This window comes from Vulpes lagopus, chromosome 20 (assembly GCF_018345385.1).
Source record: "Vulpes lagopus strain Blue_001 chromosome 20, ASM1834538v1, whole genome shotgun sequence".
Lineage (NCBI taxonomy): Eukaryota > Metazoa > Chordata > Mammalia > Carnivora > Canidae > Vulpes > Vulpes lagopus.
In genome coordinates this window covers 22,174,420-22,201,322 of record NC_054843.1, presented here as the reverse complement: position 1 = coordinate 22,201,322, position 26,903 = coordinate 22,174,420, and the positions used below count along the sequence as shown (strand labels likewise).

Here is a 26,903-nt window from a genome sequence, read left to right as displayed (position 1 = left end):
AATTCTAATATCTAATTGTAAACTTTTCAAGCACTTTGCTGCTTTATCTTCTTAGGAAAAGATGAAATTTTGTTATTAACTCAATGAAGTTTCCAGGGGAAAATAAAAACCTTTTAAAATTTTTGTTTTTAATTGAATTTATATATACCCTCCACATTAAATGCTCAAATTATGCATAAAGAAAACAAAAAAAAAATAAGGACTGCTGTATCACAGTACTTCATTATGATATTCACAGTACTTCACAGTACTTTATTGGTTAACTAAAGAATACTGATTTGAAGGGACACATGCACCCAGATGTTTATAGCAGCATTATCAACAATAGCCAAACTATACAAAGAGCCCAGATGTCCATTGACTGATCAATGGATGAAGGAGATGCAGGGCCTTGTGTGTGTGTCTGTGTGTGTGTGTGTATACATACACCGTTATACATACATTGCTCAGGAGGGCTCGGTCCCAGAGGACCCCAGGAAGATGACAGAGGTGGCCACTGACTGTGCACGTGAGTGCGGAGGAGGAGGTGGACAGGTGTGTGTCTGTGTGTATAACGGACAGGTGTGTGTGTGTGTGTATGTGTGTATATATATAATGGATTATATATATTATATAATATAATATATATAATGGATTATCACACAGCCATCAAAAAGAATGAAATCTTGCCATTTGCAACAATATGAATGAAGTTAGACTGTATTATACTAAGCAAAATAAGTCAGTCAGAGAAAGACAAATACCATATGATTTCACTCATATGTGGAATTTAAGAAACAAAACAGATGAACATAGAGGAGGTGGGAAAAAATAGAGCAAGAAGCAAACCATAAGAGACTCTTAACTATAGAGAACAAATTGAGGGTTGCTGGAGAGGAGGTGGACAGGAAATGGGCTAAATAGGTGATGGGTATTAAGGAGGACACTTGTGATGAGCACTAGGTGCTGTATGTAAGAAATGAATCAGGAAATTCTACACCTGAAACCAATTTTACCATATATGTTAACTGACTAGAATATAAAATTTGAAATTAAGATACAAACAACTTCATTGGGTGACTCTTTTCCCAGCTTCCCCCTTGAATTGAATCCATGACAAATGATGTGCCTCCTCAGTAACAAGCACTGCCGGAAAAAGCCAAAATTCTTCAAATCATGATTTAAAATAAATTGAGAATGCCCAGTATCCAAAGAGGATACTGCCTGTAAGATCGGTGATTGAAATAATGTTGAGAAACATCTTGAACCACTCTTTACGTGTTTCTCCACATTTCCATGGGCCAGCCATCACAGTCGCATTTCATGTACATGCGTTTCTTCAAGCTTTAAGCTGTTTTCTCTGCCCAGATGACCTTTCTTTCCCTGTATCACTCATTCTTCATTCAGAGATCAAATATCATAAACCTGTGAACTCTTCACTATATACTGCACTCACCACTTCCGGGGCTAAGATAATGACTCTTCCCTTTGTGCTTCCATTAGCTTTTGCAGTTTTATCACACTGTATGTTAATATCGGAGTGATTGCATATGTGTGTGTGACAGAGAGATACATATCTCCCTTCTTTGTTGGGGGTTAAGTTGTTTGAGAACATAAATGTGTCTTTTTCCTTTGTCATAAGCAAAAGTTTTTTTTTCCTGTTTTGGGGTGCACATGAAAAGTTGTTCTATTGCCCAGATGGACTGGGCAGAAAGCTTCAATGGCCAGATAAGCCATCTCTTCTTCAGGAAGATTTCTGGGACAAAACATGAAAATAATATAGGTCAGAGTATCTCTTTCCTTGGACCCAAATTACCAGAAATTACTTCTTAAACATGTGCCAAAATCTTTCACTGTACTACTCCCTTAAAATCATGTTCCAAATATCAGAGCTTATAATTTATTGGTTTATTTTATACCATATATTTCTCTGGTATTTTTCTTATGAAAACCATTATTTGCATTCTTCCTCTCTCTTTTTCTCCTCTTCCTTCTGAGAAAGGGAGAGGGAGGAAAGGAGGGAGAGGAAATGAGAAGGAACAAAGGAAGGATAAAAGGAAAATAGGTAGATAGATAGATGGTAGGAAGTGAGATGTGAGTACCCAGATGGTGGATATGGTGGTTTTAAAATAAGCCCATAAATTCATAGTTTTCCTTTCAAGTGATGGAACCTAATTTTTCTCCCTTTTTGAGTGGATTGTAGTTAATGGCTCACTTCTGGCAAATAGAATAGAGGGTAAAATGACAATGTGCTGGTTTTGAGACTAGGTGATAAAAGCACTGAGCCTTGCCCCTCCCTTTTTCTGTCTTGGATGCCTCACTGTGTGGGTAGTGAATTGCCATGCCCTCAGGGCACCCAAGCAGCCTATAGTGGGGCGGATGTAGCCAGGAACTGAGGTTTCCTGTTGCCAGCCCTGTGATTTAAATTGTCTCGGAAGTGAATCATCCAGGTGACATCCCAACTGCCACCACATGAAAAATGCTGGCCTAAACCACCCACCTAAGCCTCTTTTGACATCTTGATTCCAGAAACTGTTAGATAAATATCTGTTGATTAAAGTTATAATGTTTAGGGTAATAATGATTTGCATCACTAGATACTACAGTAAATTGGAGAGAAGTAGATGTATGATACATCTGAGAGAAGTAGAAATAGAGAAAAATATTGCAGATTTATGCTTACAAATTCATAAATATATGCAATAACAGAGCTACAGCTACCATTTTTTAAATAAGTTTTGCCTCCAAGTTTTTGTTTTGTTCATTTTTTTGTAATTGCCAATTTTACAGAAACCTGCAAACTCTTCCTTTTTCTAACCTATTTCATACTTACTACATTTTCTGGATATTGACAATAACCACATTGTAATAAAGGAAACAGAACAACTCGGTGAAAAAAAAAAAAAAACACTTCCTTACTCATTTGGCACAAATTTTTAAATTTTAACAATGAAATTTTTTTAACTTTCGGTGACACCATCAGTATCTTTACTTATATAAGCCACCTTAGCTTATCTACCTAATATTAGCATTTCTGTTATTGAATTGTCTAATACCTCTATTTTATTTTCCCTAGTACATTCAGACCCACTACAGTATTTATCACCACCACTGGTTTAGACAGCAAACACATGATTCAAAATTTTTAGAACAGAAACCTATAAGTCATGATCTTCATCTACTTTTTGGAGAACAATGGATGTGAGCTTTATAGATGGAGGCTTAGAATTCTAAGGCTACATAGCTAGGATGTGACTAGTGTGTCACATTACACTGTCTCTATAGTAGTTTATTATGTTAAAGAATATGAATTAAACAGAGAGACTGTGGTTGTTTGGCTACTTCAGACAAATCTATTAAAGACAAGAAGAAAAAAGTTCAGAATGAATCTTTGATTTAAAAGTTAAAATCTAAAAAAAAATAAAAAAAAAAAAAAAAAAAAAATAAAAGTTAAAATCTATTTTATTTTGGAATATTTGTGTTTCACTAACTGTGTCTTTGATGAATGAAATTCTATCTAGGTAGACCTAAAATAGTTACTGTGAAAGTGAAATATAACTACCCTGTAATTTCTGATGAATTATTTTTTATCCCCTGAGGAACTCTGTGTTGAATGAAATGAGTCACCATATAATCATATTGTTTATCGTAACCAGTGCTTGTAGATTCATATTGCCATGTAATTACACTATTAAAGTATAAAGTAGGACAAATGCACATTCATTCTTATTCACACCTGCTTTTCTTCGATCATCCTGTTTGATGTGATTAACTCAGGGGAGAATTTTTCTACTACTGCTCATTACTGTACAGAGGCTTTCTTTCTTTCATTTTTAAAAACATGAGTTTAAACTGACTTTAAAGGCCTAAGGTTGGAGGAAAGAATAGACAGAAGGGTGACAAGGGGTGGAGAGGAAGTGTGCCCACGCTTGTGTGTGTATGTGTGTGTGTGTGTGAGAGAGGGAGAGAGAGAGAGAAAGAGAGAAAGACAGAGAGAGAGAGAGAGGAGAGAGAGATCCTTGATGTAAAGAAAGACCATAGGCCTTGTTATCTCCACTTAGAGCATCAATCCTCCAGAAGTGAGAATCTAACTTACTGATCCAATTGCGTAGTCCTTCCCTGATCATTGACTCCCACCTCTCCTAGAAAGCAGTCTTTTTAGAGAACATAGTTATTCTAACTCCAGATGATGATCTCTAAGTCCCTTTGTTTTTGCTTTCTGTCCATTTAACTAGTCGTCATTATCCTTTCACGATTTAAAGAATATCATTTTGCTTCTCATTAAACAATTGAGTAGCTTTCTTTTTTCCCTTTACAACCTTTTCGTGCTCTTCTACTAAATGTTCTTTGACTCATAAGACAAACCATCACACTTAAAAGAGTTCTTGCTTTCCTACAAAAGTATAGAGTTCACTAAGATTTACAGTTTTCTTCATGTACCAAAATGCTTTGCTCTCAAAATAGAAACATAAAACTTTGATGAAAACTTTCAGATGCTAAACAAAAAAAAAAAAAAAAAATGCAAGTCAGGTAATGCTAATTTCTGAAAAAGACTTTATTTCTCCTGATTTCTATCTCTTTTTATCTTTTCCAATAATGTGGCAAAGAATAGTAATAATAATAATAATAATAGTAATTATAAATCAAGGTGATAAAGTAATGTTACCTAGGAAGTAAATCAAAAAGAATGTAGTTTTTTTCTGCATCTGAACCAGTTATTCAATAGCCCTGTACTCCAATATTTTCACTTGGGATTCTGCAGAAAATTAAGTTTTATAGAAAGTGATTTGACTGATTCTTTCAAGCAAGGTATATTGCTAATATTATTATTGATGCATATGAGAGGAGTTAATAGGTTGCATATAATGCCTTGGGGCACTGGACTTTAACTCTCCTGTAGAACTGTGGTTCTGTAGAGCTGTTCCACTCTTAGGGTATGAAAAAATTATCTGCCTGTCCCATCTCCCTCCTTTTTGGCCAACCAGGGAAGGCAGTTGGAGTCCCCATTAGGGCCTCCATCTTCAGTTATATTATAAACATGTTCTCACATTTCTGAAATGTGAGACTTTAATTCTCCTGTAGAACTGTGGTTCTGTAGAGCTGTTCCACTCTCAGGGTATGAAAAAAATTATCTGCCTGTCCCATCTTCCCCTTTTTGGCCAACCAGGGAAGGCAGTTGTAGTCCACATTAGGGCCTCCATATTCAGTTATATTATAAACATTTTCTCACATTTCTGAAATTTGTGTTGTATAGCCAATGTGTACATTCAGTAAAATAGTATTTTCTTTGTTTCATGTTTTCTTTGTTTCGCTAAAATGATGACCCTACCTTATAATAAATGTCTTACGAGGGTTAAGAAATTGAATACCTTCTTTTTGCACCCCATCAGCATCCCCTTACAGATTTATTTTTCTCTCTCAATCCTTTGGCACTAAAATAGAATGTCTCTGCAGCAAACAAGATTTTTTCTCTAAATAAAATATTATAACAATTGTTTAAATTTAAATTGGGTGAAATATTTATAATTGAATTGTTTCTTCTGTTAAATTCTTTAGATCTGGGATCTCTGGGTGGCGGAGCGGTTTGGCGCCTGCCTTTGGCCCAGGGCGCGATCCTGGAGACCCAGGATCGAATCCCACATCGGGCTCCCAGTGCATGGAGCCTGCTTCTCCCTCTGCCTGTGCCTCTGCCTCTCTCTCTCTCTCTCTCTCTCTGTGACTATCATAAATAAATAAAAATTTAAAAAAAATTCAAATTCTTTAGATCTGTGATTTTTCCTACTGTGTGGATTATAGAATGAAATGACAGTAGATTTAGTGCAACCAAGTATATTTAATGGTTATAAGAGTAATGGACTAATAGTGCATGGTTTTCCACCAAGTTTACCATGCCTCTCTGTGGTCTAGCATTTGAATGATTTCAAGAACCAGTGCCCTAAGGCCTTTTTTTTTTGTGTGCTGGTTGATAATGTGCAGTAATAGGTTCAGATAGACTAATTTGTGTCTAAGTGATAGCTAATATATCTTCCTCCCAGATAGTATTTAACTTGATTAAAATGGACAGGTCAACATAAGGCATTTCGAGTGGGAATTTCAAGCACCATTGAAAGCTAATTGGGCAAGACAAAGCTTATAAGGAAGAAAGTATACTTGGAGTCGCCAAAATTCTAAATGGTTACTGGAAAAATTATATTTGCATCAAATTTGATACAAGCACTTTGGTCCTCCTCAGTCCATGCCGCCAAGGGAGCTGCTTACTTTACCTAGAAATTTTACTTTCATTACTGATTAACAAACTGGAAAAAATGCGATTTGACTTATATAATGTGACCACATGTGCCACATGTTTCAAAATTTGCATTTGATAGTTATTTAAAAATATGTAAGAATTATGACAGTCTTTTTTAAAACATTTTTCCTAAAAGGGAAAAAGAAATAAGCAAACATATCAAGATACGCAGTACATGTGTCAACAAGTCTAATGTTTATATAGACCCTGGTAGATAACTGCATTAGTGAAGAGAGGAAATACAGATACCACCACAGACCTGGGCATGCATGATCTCCCAGAAGACATTCAAGTTCACTTTTTGAGACAATCTTGTGGGCCAAACAAGACATTTCTGCTGGCCATCTCATGTCCATGGATTACCAGTCTGTAACTCCTGAAAAAAAATTTCAGCTCCAAATCTTCTCTTAATTTGTGAATATGTTATTAAGTATATTACATTTCTCTTTTTTTAAGATTTTATATATTTATTCATGAGATACACAAAGAGAGGCAGAGACATAGGCAGAGGGAGAAGCAGGCTCCCTACAAGGAGCCCAGTGTGGGATCCAATCCCAGGACCCTGGGATCATGACCTGAGAGCCAAAAGCAAATGCTCAACCACTGAACCACCCAGGTGCCCCATGTATATCAATTTTCATTCAATGTAATTGTAAGGATTATTTTATAAGATGTATAAGTAACTATTTAACAAATTCCCTTTCTGGTCTGGTTATATTTTATTCACAAAAAACAATTTTGATCATAGATTTTTTTCTACAGCTAATCTAATATTACATTATTACAACTGCTTATTGTTTATTAGATAATAAGTCCTCCACTAGTGCAGAACTAGGTTAAGCTAAGTGCCTGATTCTGTTTAAACCTGACTTGTCTATTCTCTCTCATAGGGAAAGAGTTAAATGCAGTTTTTTTTTCCTTTTTGATTATATGTCATTAAAAAAAAGCTAAGTGCTCCTTCTCTCTTTTTCTCTAACATGCATAAGCTAGAATTATTCTTAACAGATAACTTCATCTAAGGCTGACTCTGACTATCTTTGCTCTCTAACCTATCTAAATATGTTCTTTAAAGATAGAAAATAGATTATGGAGGATACCAAAAGAGGGGATGCACAGGAAATTCTTTCTAAAACTAAATCAAGATAAAACAAGAGTAATGTAAATACGGCAGTTGTGACTTAAGTATTCATGCTATTTTATATCAAACAATTAAACAATAAAAATATTTCCACACCCATGCTCTCTTTTTGTGCTCTTAAACACGTGGGAAATTACACTGAATAAATTAGTAGCCAGAATCAGGGCACCTCAGTGGCTCAGTGGTTGAGCGTCTGCTTTTGGCCCAGGTCATGATCCTGGGGCCCTAGAATGGAGTCCCACATCAGGCTTCCTGCTGGGAGCCTGCTTCTTCCTCTGCTTATGCTCTGCTTCTCCCTGTGTCTCTCATCAATCAATCAATCAGTCTTTAAAAAAATAAAAACAAATAGCCAGAATCAATTATAAAATGAAAATGAAATCATCTTCTTTCAGTCTTCAAAAACTTCTTTTTTTCTCTCTTCTCTCCTTCCCACTCATCCTCTCCTCACATCCTTCCTTCTCTGTCCCTGCAGAGACATCATTTCCCTACCACTCAGCCAGATCCAAGACTTACAGTTAAGTTCTAGCATATACAAGAAGTTCAGCCTATTTTTGTGCCATTAGAAGTATCACCACCATCTGGCTCTAAATTGTTGAATCTACCAAAACCCCTGGAAAATGGCTTCCTCCTACCTTCCTTGTATTTTTGATTGTATTCTTTCCATGGTCTAGAGGTAATTTTCTTTCTTTCCAATTCCAGTTGTTGCATAAGTATGTCTTTGGACTGCTTCTTCTAAAGTCCATACACAAACTGTCAGTTTTTAATGTTACCTTCTTTTTTTTTTAAGATTTTATTTATTTATTCATGATAGAGAAGGCGGGGGAGAGACACAGGCAGAGGGAGAAGCAGGCTCCATGCTGGGAGCCTGACATGGGACTCGATCCCGGGACTGCAGGATCACACCCTGGGCCAAAGGCAGGCGCTGAACCGCTGAGCCACCCAGGGATCCCCTAATGTTGCCTTCTTTATGCTAGTGTCACACTTTGCTTATCCATGTTTCTCACATTCTTTCTTGAACATTACGTTGGTTGGGTATGGCTCATCTTTCCACTAAATTAATTTTTTTAAAGATTTTATTTATTTATTCATGAGAGACATAGAGAGAGGCAGAGACACAGGCAGAGGGAGAAGCAGGCTCCATGCAGGGAGCCCAACATGGGACTCGATCCCGGGACTCCAGGACCACACTCTGGGCCCAAAGCAAGCACTCAAATGCTGAGCCACCGAGAGCTCCCTCCACTAAATTAAATTGAGCATAATCTCATTATCTTCTCCCCCTCTTTAAGTGTTAGCTTTTTATTCTAAAAGAGAATGACCAGAAACATTGAGTACTGAAGAATCTGTTCATGGCACTTTTTGTAAAAATTCTTAATGGAGTGTGAATATTTTATTTTCTTATGTATCTTTTTTTGTATTAATGATGAGATTAATGAATGAATGCAAATACTTAATTTGAACTGCAGCTGATTTATTTTTGTAATCCTAGCAATACCTAGAACCATTCCTCCTTTATATGGTAAGTCCTTAATAAATACTATTTAACCGAATCTGATATCAGTTCTTATATTAGAAAACTATTAAAATTAAGTCGCCTCTACTTTTAAACTGGTAGATATCAAGAACCAGCTTAAAAAAAAAAAAAGAACCAGCTTAGACACTGGGGTTCTAGGGCCCAGTAGGCATCTGGCCAAGATTTCTGAAACAGAGTTGCTAGTGATTATAAGCCCAGGCTTTGGCATCAGAACTCAGTGAGATATGTTAACTTTCATCTAAAGATGCTAGAAATTTTGAAACACAGAGGAATTACAAAATCCAAGACCTGTATTGAATTCCCAAATAAAAGAATCAAAAAGTACAATATTAAAAAAAGATTAGTCTAACTAATAGCATTGATCAGAAGCAAATACCAAAATAAGAAGTCAACTGCAGGAGTCCCCAAACCATGATAGCCCAAATTTTAATTTCATTATATTTACTTTGTTTCTCTTATTTTCTTTGTGTGTCAAACACTGCATTAAGCTTGTCACGTTATTGTTCATTTTAATTCTTAGAAAGACTCTATAAATTCAGTGGTATCCATCTGCTAAAACTAGGAGACATCAAGAAGACTAACTGACACTCAGAGCTATTGGGTGGCAGGCCAGGATCTCTTAATCAAGTCTGACCAATACTTGAGTCCTGATCACTCAACATTTCCTTAGAAATCTTGACTGATAGCCTATAATCAAAACTGTTATTTGTGGCTTGGATTTTATTTGCCAAATGAGTTGTGTTTGTGAATGATCAGAAAATGCATGTTGGTCATTTGGCATTATCCTCTTGCTGAGATTCCCACCTCCAGAACATCTTTGGTAAGAGATTGGGTTTAAAGACTAGACCATAACCATCATCTAGCCCGTAATCTTCTTATAATGCAAGTTACTGAAGTTGGCCCTATTCTACTATGCAGTATGCTTCATTTCTTCAGTTGCCCAGTCTAGGTTTGGAGTAAAGAGCTGTACCAAAGCAGGATACTTCTAAGATGGAATAAATATACATCAAGTATTTGGGGAGTGGTAGTGCTAGAATTAGGGAACCACTTCAGTGATTTCAGAAAACTCGGGGTGGTAGGTCCTCCATTTGTGACAAGGTTGGTTTTATATCGCTGTTGTGAAAACAGACATTATTCCCATCAACCTATTTGTGGTTGATAGTAGGCATATGTATTAGGGATTTTTTTTACAACTTTTTTTTCCTTCAAAACAAGTTTGATTCCAAGTTGAAATCTTGGGTAGAATAAACCACAAGCTATCAAAATGACATAGACAACACAGTTAGAATGCAGCAAAAGTGTTGGTATCCTTAAGTCTTTTGAAGATTGAAGGTCATAATATCTCTATTCTTTTTGGGACTGGTCATGGCCCTGGCACAGAAATCATGCTTTCCTATACTGCAGAGTGCTACAGCTTATCGGTAGCTTCCAGACTTCCCTGGGAGGTGTGCCCTATTTAATGAAGAGACTGGAGTGCTTTTTGTGCCTTGTTAAAGACTTTTCCTCCCAAGATCTAAGCTGGTGGTTTTAATCAAGCAGCGCTTCACCATCTTATGAACCCTCTATGCTATCTCTGCTTGCTTCTGCATCCCTGGTACTATGGCCAGCAGGAAGTAATCTGCTGCTAGCATTATATGCTGTCCTTCAGCTGATGGTGTTGTTTTTTTTTTCTTTTTCTTTTTTTTTTTTTTGCTTATGTGATAGAGTGCCTTTCAAATTACCTGACTAGAAACACTTTATCAAAGTATTCTGAAGAATGTTCCCTATTTTCTTTTTTCCCCCCATAGCATGGTCTATTTCCCTAATTCATATTTTTTTCTATAGCATTACTTTTTTCTCATGTTAGTCTGTCTCCCACCTGCTAGAATGTAAACTTCATGAGGGTAGGGATCTCTGTTTTCTTCACAGATTTACCTGATTGCCTGGAATAGTACTTGGCATGTAGTAGATTCCTTGTAAATAGTTGCTGAATGATGTGGCCCAACGATTTGGCATAGTGTGAGCTATCCCTACCTACTCTAGGCTATGGTGTTTAGGTCTAAGAGTCTTAGGGTGCCAAGCTCATTCAGTAATTGTCATCGACCCCCAGAAAATAGTTTTATTGAAAAATTTGCCCTGAAATACAATCCCTGGTTATGACTGACACTGGATGGGTAAATACTGAGGTAATCGCCTTTATATATATAAGCCCATGTTTGAAGATGAATTTTCTATAAGATAGGGATAGACTGCATTAGGATATGTCTTAATCCAGGCTGCTATAATAAGACTAGGTGGTTTAAACAGCAAGCATTTATTTCTCGAGTTTCAGAAGCCGACAGTCTAAGAACAGAGTGCCAACACAATCAAGTCTGGTGAAGACCCTCTCTGGTGAAGACAAGTATATTGTTGTATATTCACATGGTAGAAAGAGAATGAAAAAGCTCTTTGGAGTCCCTTTTATAAAGCCACTAGCTCCAGTCACATGATCTAATTATTTCCCAGAGACCTCACTTCATACTACCATCACATTGAGATCAACATAAGAATTTCAGGGGAACATTCAGTCCTCTGCCGGGCAGACCAGGATGGGGATTGATTGAAATAATATTTCCAGTTATTAGAATACTATAAATGTTACTGGGGTTCAGAAGGGGTTCAGTCCCCTTCCTTGCATACAGAGATCAGTTATTTTACCTGGGTTGTATAAAGTTGGATGGTAAATTGCTTATATCTTCTTGCATACAGAAGGGCTATTGGATGCCTTTGATTGTTGGTGAGTGTTCACGCTTAGAGACTGAAATAGAGTCCCTCCTCCCTCCACTTGTTGATGACCTAAAATTCAATCTTAAATAATCATGTGCATTTCTAAAGGAATGCTATGTTTTCAAATGCAGAGAACAGAGGCTCATACAAGTCCAATCTAAAGAACAGTTACAATATATTCAAATATATTATAGTTCTTCAGCCTAGAGATTCAAGTATTAACCTGTTAATTAACCTCTAGATGAAGTCACTTCCTTGTGTTGGACATACCTGTGATACCCCATCTGTATACTTAGTAACACTAGAAAAGCAACAGTCTTCTGTTCTTTACCACTAGTGTTTTTGATAATGTCATTGTCTGTTCTCTCCTTTGGCTTTCCTGCAGTAGACCTGCAATCATTCATCTTTTTAATCAAGCTGCTAATATAGAAGAGAACTCTGCAGTGATTTAGTATGTCCTAGAAGTCATTATCATAGGCTTTCTGTATGTAGGAGGAGAATTTGACCCTGTTCCAGTTTTTCAGATAAACAAGATAAAAAAAAGAAACCACTTGCCTGAGATTGCCATTAAACTGTAAACTCTTTGGCTTGTAAAATTAAGTGATGGATTGAATTAGAATACAACCGATTTCTCTGCAGATTAGGAGCAAAGACTGGTCACTGGAGTAATCACAGAATTGACAGCTAAGCACTCCCTTCTGTCAATTAAGTGGAGAGTGAGGTAATTGGAGAGACAGAAACTTCAGGAACCTCTGAAGCTGGATAAAATGTCCTATGGAATCCTTGTGGTTGTGATTAGAGTGTGTTATTTGCCATCTAAGACTGTAAAGGCTCAAGAAATCTAATAGTGTCTTCTAAATTTTCACCAGACCAAATGGCACAACAAATAAAATAAAGAATCCAGGAACCAGAGATGAAAGAGAAAGAACATGAAACTTGATTTTTTTTCTGAGCTAGCTATACTTATATTATCTTAGCTAGCATATATAGTGGGGAGGGGAAACCCACTTATGTAAATTTTCAATGTTTGGGAGATCCATTGATACATGCATGATTCTGTTGTTCTTGGGTCAGCTGCCCATTTGGGGCTCTGCTCAGTTTCCTGACCCCTTGGACTCATGTCGAGAGGGACTAACTGATGAAATTTAAAAGTACAACTGTAAGGCAGAGTCACATAAATTTAATTAATATTGAAAAAGTAGACAAAGTTGAGCACTATGAGTTATACAATATATGGTTTTACTGTTAATATTCTATTTAAAAGTATATGTATTCAAAATTCACTCTTTCTTTACTTCTGTTAAGGTTCTAAGCTAGGTCGCAAAATATTAAAGTACAAAATACTTTTATCACCCCAGTACTCAGTATTCAATTGCATGAGATGTAGTTGTTTTGAATGAAAAAGGTTAATGAATAGGTGAGCATGTTATTTTGGTTTTGAAACCTATCATAGAACTCACTGATACAGTAATAATCATCTTTCTTTGCAATCAACAAATCAATCAATCAAATAGTACATATTCAGATTTGCTTCTTTCATTATTTATATGATATCAAAATAGAAAGGTCTGATTATAGAAAATATTTTAAAAATATAAGTTAAAATAAGTACCCTCTCTTTCCTGGCAGTGGGAGTGGGGAATAGATTTGTACCCTTTTATTTGACAAATTTAGATTTGAATGTGTTGATTAAAAAATAATCCAACTCATGTATACATTCCTTCCTTAAGAAATGAAATAGATGCTGGCAATATTCCAGATTATTTAATACATTTAGTAAAGCACCGTGTTTTCTCAGAAAAAATTCTAATTAGAGATAAGGCCATATAAACAAATAATTATCCTTCAAATATGGTAAGTTAGACAGAGTGATATGCTGAAGGAGCTACAGACACAAAGAGACAAAGAGAATGAGGCAGACAACCTAATTCTGGAAGGTAGAAGAGAAGAGAAAAATAGGAGGCTTGCCATGTTGAAGAAGAGGAGCTGCATGAAACAGGTGTAAAAAGGGGAGACTTTAGATGTACAAATAACAATTTCCCAGGGGTCTTGTTGGAGAAGGAGTCATATACACATGTGACAGAATTTGAAACATATGATACCCTGAAATATTAATTACTATGCTAGTTTGGCAGAAATCAATCACTTTGATACTATTATAATTTTTCTTAGTACTGATTTAGAAATTTGGTTACTTCAGGTGTGTTTATTACATTATAATAGCTTAAGAGTAACTATCTCGTCCACAATTTTCTGCATAAATGCTGACAGAGACAATAGCTTTTTTTTTTGTTTGTAAGGATGAAACTTCAACTTTTACAATAGCATCCTAATGCCCGAGCTGATATGTGAGAAGGTGGGGCATTTGGGAGGTGATGAGGTTATGAGAGTGCAGCCCTCATGATGGGATTAGTGCCCTTTTAAAAGGGACCTCAAAGAGCTCTCATTTTCTTTTCACCATGTGAAGACACAAGAAAGTAGGCAATCTGCACCCTGGGAGAGAGCCTTCGCCAGGGCAGGACCATGCCAGTGTCAGGATCTTGGACATCCAACCTTCAGAACTGATAAATTAATGTTTGTTATTGATAAATCACCCAGCTTATGGTATTTGGCTATAGCAGTCTAGGTGGACTGAGACTGAAGTGAACAAATCTTGCTTAAATACATTCTAACTATATTTGGATTGAGTAAACAATTTCTCAGTTTATTTGGGATGAAAAATGACCAGTACAGTTTGAATGGCAACCTTAGTGGTGTGCAAACATGGAGCAGTCGTCTTAGGTAAAAGGAACAAAAATACGAAATTTGTCTTTGTGAGCACCTCTGGAGCTAATGAAGAGGAGGTGTTCCAGTGATTGCAGTTAACATTCATTTGGTATTTACTTTGTATCAGACACTTTGTCTCATCCCAAAGACAGAATATGGGTTTATTCCAGTTTATACAATTAATTCAATATCATTCAGGTAAATTCTGAATCTTTAATACCACCTTCCTCAGATAGTAGCATCTGTGTGTCTGGTATGGTAGGGGAACCTTCCTTTCTCTCTCTCTCTCTCTCTGTCTCTCTCTGTCTCTCTCTCTGTCTTTTTCTATTAAAGAGAGAATGGGGAGGGGGAGAGAGGGAGAGAGAAAATCGTTTTTTTTTTTTTTAAGATTTTATTTATTTATTCATGAGAGACATAGGCAGAGGGAAAAGCAGGTTCCCCACGGGGAGCCTGATGCGAGACTCGGTCCCACGACTCCAGGATCATGCCTGAGCCAAAGGCAGATGCTCAACCACTGAGCCACCCAGGTGCCCTATAGGAGAGGGAGAATCTTAAGCAGGCTCCACATCTAGCAGGTGAGCCTGAAGTGGGCCTCGATCTCATGATCCTGAGATCATGACTTGAGCCAAAATCAAGAGTTGGATGCTCTACAGAAAGCCCCTGTGCCCCAAGAGAAAACTTTCCTATGTAAACTTAGAGACACTGGCCGGTCTCTGGTCTCTTAGTTCTAACTGTGGTCCTTGCTTCAGCTGCTTGGTTTGGTTTGGTTTGGTTTCCAGCCCTGCTAGGGTTCCTGATTCCTTGAACTGGTGTCTTAGAGAAATTGCTGGTGAATATGTGGTTTGTCCTGTGAACCAAGTCAGGGGTGAGGAATTCTCTCATGCGGCCTCAGCTGCATTCAGCTGCTGTTGGTGCTGAGGACTTCTCAGAGTTCTACGTTTCCTGCCCTGTCCTTGGCGGGTGTGTGCCTCACGGTCAGTCACTCACCTCTCAGTAGGGAACCCCCCACAGCAAGCCTCATGCCCGATGCTGCTTTCTGCTCCATGAGACTTGTGTGGGTTTGGGGACATTACATCCTCCTGCACCACACAGGAGTCAGGAACACACCCCGCAACAGTACTAACTCCCTCTCTTCTTACTCACTCTGTCACTCTGAGTTCTCTGTTGCCTTGGGTTGTTGCAGTCACCAGTTGTGGAGTTGCTGCTGTTCACACATAGAGCCTGTTCACACGTAGAGCCACACAAAATTGCAAGGTTCCGTTTCTCTGATTCCAGCCTTCCTCTACACCTGTGGACAGCCTCTCATTCCGTTAGTCCAAAGTAGGAAGCTGTAGAAGATGAGTTCTGGCAGCTCCACGTTGTACATGTCTTTTCTGATTCTCTTGGCTCCCTGGAAGAGGGGGTAGGCTATCTGCTCTCCTCCCATCTGGAAGGGATTATCCCCAACTTAAGTTTTCCGCCCCTCTGAGGAGGTAACCAGTCTGCTCTTTCACTCAGTCTTCAACAGCATAGCACCAAGTATTTTGGAAATCGAACGTTACTTCAGATGGAAATTGAACGTTACTTGGAAGTAGTCTAAGCACAGAACTACTTCTGGTTTATCTTGGCACCTGCTGAAATAGATAAACCTTCTGGACTCATTTCCTCATCTGGAACCTGAGATCACTAGACTAGAGATCCTGTAGACACCTCCAGGCTGTAATAATCTGACAGAGATGTTTAAAACGCTTTCATTTAAAAAGAAAAGTCGTGGGGTGGGGCACCGGGTGGCTCAGTGGTTGAGCATCTGCCTTTGGCTCAGGTCATGATCCCAGGGTCTTGGGATCGAGTCCCGCATCAGGCTGGCTCCTTGCTTCTCCCTTTGCCTGTGTCTGTGCCTCTCTCTCTGTGCATCTCATAAATAAATAAAATCGTTTTTAAAAAAGGTTTCTCTATATTTAACGATCCAAACTAATTTGCTCTTTTTAAAAATTTCTCTGGCTTGCCTCCATGACTCTGTGAACACATTGGAATAAATCATATGTAAAATATCCTTTTTTTGGTAATATTTAATCTTAGTATTATATGCTCCTAGTCATAATATAAAGTTATCATTGATTTGGAGGCCTAGGAAACAAAACTGTTGTTGACTTCTTAAAACATATAAATTGCTTATTTCATGAAACCATAAACTTTTCAGCTTCATGAAATATTATTGTGGTTATATAACAACAAACTTGATATATATGTGCTCTGGCAAATCTACTCTGTGATCCCATACGTGATTATTGAGTGAGCCACTCAATGAGTAACTAATTGCATATATCTTTGAATGATAAATGCCAGTTTTATTCTAGTAATTGCTGTTAGTTACCCTGTGCTATTGAAAACTTTTAAAAATATTATGACTCATGCCTATAGTCTTTCAAAATTGTTTATTTTAATGGAGTGTATTCCTATAGAAATATTTTGGACTCTGTGACATAATATACTCATGTTATAGTAATTTTATGATCTGCACTGAGCAAAGGAAATTACATTTACATTACATTTTACATTATGGATGACATCTTTCATTGGTCCTTTATAATTATGCTTCTGATTTAAAACATTTTTGTTCCTAAAGTTGCAGAATGCATGTTCTTTCTTTTTCTCCGCACTATTTCACACTAGAATTTGCAATATCCCGACAGGTTTCACATTTTCTAACAATGTATATCAAGGGAGGCTGATAAGCACTATTAGTGTTGAATAGCCAGCCCAATGAGACGACTCAGGGAAGGAAGGCAGGTGAACATTCTGGCATAGCCCTGCTGTGATGGATGTTTGATTTTTGATTTGTCAGGCTTATAAATAAGGTTTAGACTAACCTCAATCTGGAGAGAAAGTCCACACACTTGAAGTAGACAAAGCACTTACATAGGCATCCAGACACTTAGGAATTAGCCCCAACGCAAACACTCTTCCTTAATTTAATTTATTACCGCATAGTATTAGCAGTGATTCAAAATTTCACACAATGTTCTATGCTGGTTTCATCAAGGCAGCTAATAAGTTACATGTCTAAGTGGTGTCTGTTGAAATAAACTTGGATTGGATGTAGAACTTGGACTTAGCTGCCACTTCATGATATTTTAGTTTTAATTAAATGTCACACTCAAAATAAGTGATGAGTGAGCTGTGCTTGGTCTGGTAATGGACTCCAAGCCTGCCCACCACAGATTGCTTCACTCATCACTCAGACGACATCTTCTAGACTAATTGGCATGAAGGGATATTTTTTCACTTTTATTTACATTAAATGATTTAAGAAAAAGGATTTACTTTAAAATATGGGACAGATGGTATTTTTCCTTCCAGTTTTATAAATATAAAGTAATGCCATTATTTTATTTTTATTAATAAACTATTTTGTTGAGTGTGCTGTGTGTTGAAGTTTATCTAAATTTGGAGTTTCAAAAAATAAGTATTGACATATTTGGAGTTTCAACTTCTATATTTCATTCTAAATTTATTGCATGCTATTTAATTTCAGGCAATGGATTTTGGGAAAAATCATTTTGTCTGTTACAACAAAAGTATATTTGAATCTGCAGTAACTTCATTTCACAAACATTTCCTCTTTGCTGTGATTTATTCATAATTTCTTGATAAGCCCAGGTTTTTAAATGTTTGACATGTTGGAAAATCTCAATACATAAGTGATTGATTTTTGTTCAGTGCTGTGGTTCCATGACATATGAGTGTAATGATCATAAAATGTATTGTCTCACCATGATGGTCTTCCCAAGCTGATCATTTCTTGACATTTCTTTATAGACATTCTCACTTTCCTTTGGACTTCTTTCTTTCTTTTTATCCTTATTCACCCTTTCTTTTCCTTCACATGTCTTTTTTGAACATTGGTTACTTTTTGAGTACCAATCATTTGAATGACATATTTGTACACATATTCACGAGTGAAATGCATGTCTGAATTGAAACACAAACACTCACAATTACTGAATAATCCATGGTAGCAGAACATTTTACTTGACTCACTTAATATGTCACTAATGTAATTTATGCAAATTTTTATAAATTTAGCAAGATCTAGATTCTCAAAAATAGAATAGTCTATAGAAAATAAAAGTAGATTTAAAACTCCTTTTTATTCAATTCAACCAACAGAAACATCCATGGAAGAATGTGAATAAGAAAGTTTCATTTGTTTTTATTTCATTGCCTATAGTATCACTTCATTTATGTATACATTTTTTAAGTTTTTATTTAAATTCCAGTTAGTTAACACACGGTGTAATATTAGTTTCAAGTGTAAAATATAATGATTCAACTCTTCCATACAGCACTCAGTTCTCATCACAAGTGCCCTCCTTAATATCTATCCCTTATTTCACCTATCCCCACCCAATCTCTTCTGGTAACCATCAGTTTGTTCTCTAATAAGAGTCTGTTTCTTGGTTTGCATCTCTCTCTATATTTTTCCCCTTTGCTCATTTGTTTTGTTTCTTAAGTTCCACATATGAGTGAAATCATGTGGTATGTCTTTCTCTGGCTTATTGTGCTTAGTATAATACTCTCTAGCTCTATGTATACTGTTGCAAATGGCAAGATTTCATTCTTTTTTACAGTCAAGTAATACTCCATTGCATATATACACCACATCTTCCTTATCTGTTCATTAGTAGATGGACACTTGAGCTGCTTCCATAATTTGGCTATTGTAGATAATGCTGCTATAAACATTGATGTGCATGTATCCCTTTGAATTAGTATTTTTGTATTCTTTGGGTAAATTCCTAGTACTGTCAACTGATTAAAACATTGCCCAGCACATAGTAAACATCATATATGTGTTTGGAGTAGAAGAGAATATGTAGGACTCCAAGAGAAGAAATCAAAGAAGAGATCACTAAGAAATGCAGAAATTTAGGGCATATATGGAAGAAGAGATGTATCCAAGAAGACTAAAATAGGAGGATGTAGAAAAGTGAGCAGAGAATAAATAAGTAGGAATCAAGTAATGGGACAGTTAAAAACAAAATAGTCAGCAGTGTCTCATCCTTCATTAAGTCAGGTTTTTTTTCAAAGGTGAAAGTGTTACTGAATTTGGAAATCGGATGGTTGTGGTTGACCTTAGAATAGCAAGCTTATTAGTTGAATGAAAAGAACTGAAGTAAAGTGGAATAGAATAAAGAATGACTGGGGGCCTCAAGAGTTTCTTTCTTTCTTTCTTTCTTTCTTTCTTTCTTTCTTTCTTTCTTTCTTTCTTCTTTCTTCCTTTCTTTCCTTTCTTTCCTTTCTTCTTTCTTTTTCTTCTTTTTTTTGGTTTTTTAAGTAATATGATGAAGACAAATAGGATGTACCATAGTAATTTCAGAGAGAAGCAAGGAAAGGATGATTTTTCTTTTTATCTTATTTGGTTATTTTGTTTTGTTCTCTTTTTTGTGTTTTTTTTTTTTCACTTAATAATTAGGATGGAATTTTAGGATGGAAGTCCTTAGGTGGAGTCTATAGTTTGACAGGAAGGGGCCAATGAACAGAAGCATTAGAGAGTCGAGCTTTTTCTTTTAGAAGAAGCCAAGTGATCTAGCAACTGCGACATTTGTTTTCCTAACTTAGGATAGGAAAATTGAATTCAAATATCAAAACAAAACAAAACAAAACAAACCATGCAGCTGGAGAGGAATTACACTAAAAAGTTTAACTTCATCTTGATAAACTTAGATGAAAAAATTTATTTAAAAATAATTCTCATGAAACATTCATAGCATCAAATTTCCTAAAGTGTTTGATGACAGAGTATTTTTTTGAGTATTTATTTCTTAAATGTTTCAAAAGTTCTGAATTTTCTTGAACATTTTCAAAATCTAATAAACCACTTAGACGGTTATACTATAATGACATGAAAATTCAATAATAAAAACGTGAACAAGTAAGATATTTACATAATTCTCTTAAAGCAGGTAAGTTTTAAAACGTTTTCAATGAAAAATTGAGAATATCATACTCATTTGGTATCAGTAATTTATAAGGACTTTAAGTGAGTAAGATTCCTTGAGAGTTTCTGTAATTACTAGGCAAGTGCCTTCGTTCCCCAACTCCCTGGATGTAGAGGCCAAGGAATAAAAGTGCTTGCTTGAGAAATGTTACAAGTCATTGTATCAAGATAAATCAGTGCCCTAAGTTCTCTCTGCATGTCTGTTGAATTTTAAGTGAATCCAACTCTGCTTTGTGTCAGGCATATAGTAGACTGATGAAGTTGTCAGCTTTTAAACCTCTGTAGGTGATAAACTGGCCCTTTTTAAATGCCATTGTTAAATGTTGTATCAAACTGCAACAGGCTCTTGGGCCCCTCATGGCACTTAGAAATGCCAATGACTTCATTATATTTATATTCCTATGAATTAAGAAACTCTATTTCGAATATCTGCTACTTGATATGCATGCTTAAATTTATAAATATTAATTTAAGCTTTGTTATGATAGCGATTACCTTTGTGTTGCCTATGTTCTATCTTGAGAAATAATTTTCATTTAGGAAATAAATTGCAGTTCTGTATATTCTTTTCATTAGCTCTCCTCCTGATATTCTTTTCCATGTTGGTGACCCCTGTTTCGCTGAAGTAGAAAATCTTAATATCTTTGACTTTTTCCCTATTCATCCTAATGTTCTAATTGATCCCAGGTGTAACTTCTATTTTGATCTTTCTTTGTTATCACATCTGTTCCGGTCTTTCCAAATTCTTTGCCACAAGCCAGCTCAGATACTCAACATAACTACCCTAGAGTGCATGTCCCCTTAATTATTGTCAGTCATCCTATCTTTGCCTAACCTTTACTAAATGCCAATTTTGTCATGTCAGTATCTATTTATAAATAATTAATGAAGAAAAATTTAAGGTTTGACATTTACTATGGCTTTTGAGATCCTCCAATGTCTTTTCAAAACTATTTCTCCAATGATAATATATTACCAATATTATACATGAACTTAACCTCCTCTATATTGACTTACTAACTATCCTCTGAATGTTCCTTGAATACTATTACCTTACCTGGAATGTCCACCAGCATACATAATCCTTACTTGGAATGTTTATCCTCTTTCTGTCTATTATATCTTTCATATTTTTTAAAGTTTTATTGTCCACTATGCAGGCTTCCTGATTATAAATCTCATGATGGCCGTAATTGATACATGTCATCTTATTATTTATCGTTTTATGTAGTGTTAATCTTTGCAAATAAATTATAATTCCTTTGATTTTGGAATTATGGTTTATTATTTTTGTATACCACTGAATTTAAAAGAGTGATTTGCAAAATGCATATAGTTAATAAACACTGATTTTTATAGACAATTTTTAATTTTGTAAAATTAAATCAACCTATTAAGGTTGATATTACATTCATTTCTTTGAGAATAGTTCACAGAGAACATAGGTTTATCAATGTTCCACTTTTCAGTCTGTGGGTTAAAGTTTTTTCTTACCCTTCAGAATCTTTCATAAAGAAGAGCACCTGGCTGGCTCAGTCAGAAGAGCATGTGACTTTTGATCTAAGGGTTGTGAGTATACCCACATAGATGGGGTATAGAGATTTCTTAAATAAATAAAACTTTTAAAAAAAGAATGTAGTGTGAAGATGAATTTTTTTTTTACTATTCAAACTTAATTCTAATACAAAAAGATGATTTATTGGTTGAATTTTAAGAAATGCCATTATGTAATCAGTAATGACTTATAAGGGGTGAATCTATGAAATATTATACTCTACACAGTCTTCTTTAAAGTTATTATATCTATTCCAAATATATAAAAAGTAGAACACCAAAATGAGATTGTTGAGGATCAATGAATGCCATTTAAGTTTCAAATTCCAATCCTACATAGAAATTTTAATTAGAAATGCTTAATATTATTTTTTCTTAATGAAATAAAGGCCTCATATTACTATCCACTTTCATTTTCTGTGTGTGTAACTTGAAACACCAGAAATAAAGGAGAGATTAACAAGGTAGGTATCAAATAGATGAGTCCTATCCAGTTTTTTATGGACACAACTTTTGACACTATAAAACTTTAATTTTCTTCTGATATTTGGGTCCAAAATGAGACTATTGGAGGTGGCCATGGGTCAAGAATGATTACAAGGGACTCTGGATGTTAAATCACGAGAGCCATGATTAAGACATGACCTTAAATTTTAGTTCTTCAAGTTTTTCCTAACATGCACATGTTTTAATGTATCTATAGAGGTCAATAGTGCAAATTGAGCCTTTGGGAAATGTATTAAACTAGGTTATTACATATTTTCTTTTTTTATTTTAATAACCTGAAATATAGCAGTGTGTCTAGTCACCAAAATGCCCATGAAAAATATGTTCTTGATTAATGGGTGAATTGATAGTTTTGCTTAATGAAAAATTAACCAAGTATTTTAATATAAATTAACTAATTAATTTCAGGATCAATTCCATTTTATTACAATGATAGGATATTTATTATACCCATCAGCAAATTAGTATAAAATTACCGAGAACTATATTTAACATTTAAAGTGCTTACATCCTTCAAGTTTTGTCTTTTCTATAAACTTTTCCTTAAGAAAGCAAATTTACTACAAAGACCAAAGATGGAAATTATTTAAACAACAATTGGCAGACATTTCTCAAACTGTCTGATATACTTAAATTCAATTTAAGGGAATGAAGTCATTCCAAAATTTTATAATGTCACTAATGTCAGTGTCCTGTATCTGCCGTGTAATAAGCTCTTGGTGTTTATCCATTGTTCTGCCATATAGTCGTATTTTTTTTATCAGTTTAATTAAGCAAGGAACAGAAGTGAGGTTGATGAGCCTTCACTTTCAGAAATTTACATTTAAATAAGGTAGAGAAATTAATATAAGTAGCTATTATGTAAGTTTGATGAAAATGCCTACTGATCAAAGATATTTATTTATTGATAGCATAAAGAGACTAACAAAGAATGTTTTGTAAAGTTATTGATATTTTACTCTTGCTTTGAGGATAGAATATAGCCAGCCATGTGGACATGTGAAAAAGGGAGAGAAAGCCAGAGGAAATAGGTTTGAGTGAATACATAGTGGCAGGAAAATAAGAGTCCATGGAGAAAGGGCAGGGATAATTAATTGCGGTTGTCTCTAGCTTCAGAACATTGAGAAAGATTAATTGGAAATAAACTTGGAAAGGTAAGTTTTCTTTCAATTAAAATTTGTATAATAATTAATTGGGCTCAGTAAATCCACTTTGAGGACTTTTGAACTAGGAAGGTGAAATTGAACAGTTTTAGAAACTTATGCATACAACAGCCTGAGAAATACTTCATGGAAAAAGAGATTGAAGAGAGAAAAGTCAGAAAAAGAAATAAATAATCTGATACATCACCCTCTCAGATTAAAATAAACATCTCACATCAAAATTAATGAGTACATGTGTTAGGGGAAAAGTATGGGAAATAAATAAGAATGCAAGCAAATGATATTTCAGAGGCTGTATCTCCAAGACTTGAAAACTGATTGACGGTGACCAAAACATGGAATATAAACAGAGAGCAAGTTTTGGTGGAAGGGAAATGGGTTCAGTTTGCACATAGAAAATTTGAAATTAGGGATCCCTGGGTGGCGCAGCAGTTTAGCGCTTGCCTTTGGCCCAGGGCGCGATCCTGGAGACCCGGGATCGAATCCCACGTCGGGCTCCCGGTGCATGGAGCCTGCTTCTCCCTCTGCCTGGGTCTCTGCCTCTCTCTCTCTCTCTCTGTGACTATCATAAATAAATTAAAAAAAATTTGAAATTAAAACATGCTGTCCAAACGGAATTCTAGCTGAGGGTTGGAAATCACAAGATTAGATTTTGGAAAAGCGCATACTAAAGATTCAAAGAAAAAAGCAGGGGCAGCCTCGGTGGCTCAGTGATTTAGCGCCGCCTTCAGCCCAGGGCCTGATCCTGGAGTCCTGTGATGGAGTCCCATATCGAGCTCCCTGCATGGAGCCTGCTTCTCCCTCTGCCTCTGTCTGTGCCTCTCTCTTTCTGTGTCTGTCACGAATAAGTAAATAAAATATTTAAAAAAAAATAATAATAATTCTAGTTACCTTCTAAAATCTTAGAATATTCAGCTATTTTATTTCAACTTTGACAACAAACTTATTGAACATCTCTATTTTATTACTAGTTTCCTGGTTCCTTCACTTATTTATTTATCTTGTGAAAATAATGCTCATTCACATTTCTTATGTAATATTTTTCTTCTTTTCATGGAAATATTTTAGTAGATGGTTAAAATGTAGTTTATATTTTTATTGTTATGATGACAGTATAAGATTTACTCTTTCAAACAAGGCTCCATATGTTGGGCAAACATTTTCTGTAGTTATTGCCCAATGTGGTAGTACATATACAACCAAGAATGCAAATATGAAAGTGAATATGAATTTACTTATTTACATGATCAACAAATTTCAACATGTTAGATTTAATAAGTCTTATATTTGGTCTGGTTGTGAATTACATCTAATCAGACATAATGCTGTTAGACTATATTTTATAATTTGATTGTATTTTATAAAACTTTCATTTCTTTTTACAGGTACAAAAATTTACAGGGAAAATAATTGCTGTTTGGACTGTGGAGTTTATAGATTATGTAATAAAATCTTAGAATTCATGTTGAAAGCCATACTAAATTATTATTTAATTTTTTTTCAGCTCTTCTTCAAGTGACAATTTCACTTAGCAAAGTAGAGCTTAGTGTGGGCGAATCTAAATTCTTCACATGTACAGGTATGTATTTCTACAAATATTTTCAGATGATGACTTGTTTTATGCTTTAATAATTTAATATTATATATTTGCAAAATTTAGATAGTGAAAAATTCTCTGAAAATAAAACCTTATTATCATTGGGCTTATGGGACTGGGAAGTGTTAATAACCATATTTTGCATGTTAAAAAGTATGAATTTTATTTCTGTTAATTCCAAGTTATTAATTTTTCCTGCCAGACTAGCTCATTTATTTTGAAAATAACTTATTATCAAATATATTGTATGCACAATAACTTAATAAATTCAAATATTATTATTGTATAAATGGTAATATGAGGATGAATGAAAATATTATAACTGAATTATCTTTGTAAATATATAATGAATAAATTAGATATGGCACACTGCATTATAGTTGTACCTGAATGAAAACTTTGGGACAAAGAAAATCAAATCCATCCTTATGAAAAGTGAATTTAAAAAAAGTAAATATTGAATCAGCAAAACTTTTTGCAAGAATTTTGAGACTATTAATCAAAAATATCATATATCATAATACCTGTGGGAAGTTTTATGGACCTCATTTAGTTTAATCATGCATATGCAGAATTTTTTCAGAAGACATTTAAATACCTAAGCAATGAATTCTAATTCAGAGTACTATAGAGCTCACAAATGCACACATATGACTTCTATTTATATTCATCAAATTCATTTTTATGCATACAAGCCTTCATAGCCAAAGTTTTAAAAAGTATTCATCCAGTGCCAGAATTGCTTTTTAGAGTATTTTATTTTTTTAAAGATCTTATTGATTTGTTCATGAGACACACAGAGAGAAGGCAGAGACACAGGCAGAGGGAGAAGCAGGCTCCTTGCAGGGAGCCGGATGTGGGACTTCCAGAACTCTGGGATCATGCCCTGAGCTGAAGGCAGATGCTCAACAGCTGAGCCACCCAGGTGTCCCAACTTTTTAGAGTATTTTAAAATTGTTTGTATTCCTGATTATGCTTAAGTAATTCAAAATTGGCTTAAAATAGGCATTTCTGACATAAAATGAATTATAAAAGTCTTGAGAATTGCATGACTTACTTAAATTATTATTAAAATCAATAAAGATAGAAAGTTATAAAATTTATGAATAATATATACTATTTTATATATATATTACATGATATGAATGTATAATATCACATTTTATAAATACTAATAGAAGCCATGATTCTTCATATGTTTGCCTTCCTAAAGGTCTGAATTAATAGGTCTATTGATACATATTTTTGCATATTGACAAGTAGAAAGGCAGAGAGCAAGTGAGATATTGGTTTATCATCATTTATTATGTTAGCAGAGCTTTAGCATAAGAAAGTAGATCATTGTTTATGAATCTCATCCATGTTTTATATACACAAGTGCACATATGCGCACACAGCTCAATTGTGTCACATATTCACAGAATGGTAGTTAAAAATTTTGTATATACACAGCGATTTAAATTATATAATGTTATTACCTCTGTAGGTATTACATAAGGTCAAATTAAGCCATAATTTTAAAGAATGAATTAACATCATTCAGTGGTACTAAGTTTCGCTCTTAAAATAAGATAAAATAATGAAATATTTTCTTTTCCTTGTATAAAGTTGCATAACCAAGAGCCATACTGTTGTCATGTAAATTTCCTTATAT

The 26,903-nt window shown here is 35.1% G+C and overlaps 1 protein-coding gene across 2 annotated transcripts in view; it reads left to right on the top strand.

Annotated features, from left to right (window-relative positions):
* NCAM2 (neural cell adhesion molecule 2) overlaps positions 1 to 26,903 on the top strand; it is a 503,501-nt gene that overhangs the window by 261,880 nt on the left and 214,718 nt on the right. For both annotated transcript variants that reach the window (XM_041735239.1, XM_041735240.1), the window contains exon 2: positions 25,157 to 25,231. In XM_041735239.1, coding sequence (XP_041591173.1) covers positions 25,157 to 25,231 — 75 coding nt within the window. The remainder of the gene's footprint in view (positions 1 to 25,156; positions 25,232 to 26,903) is intronic.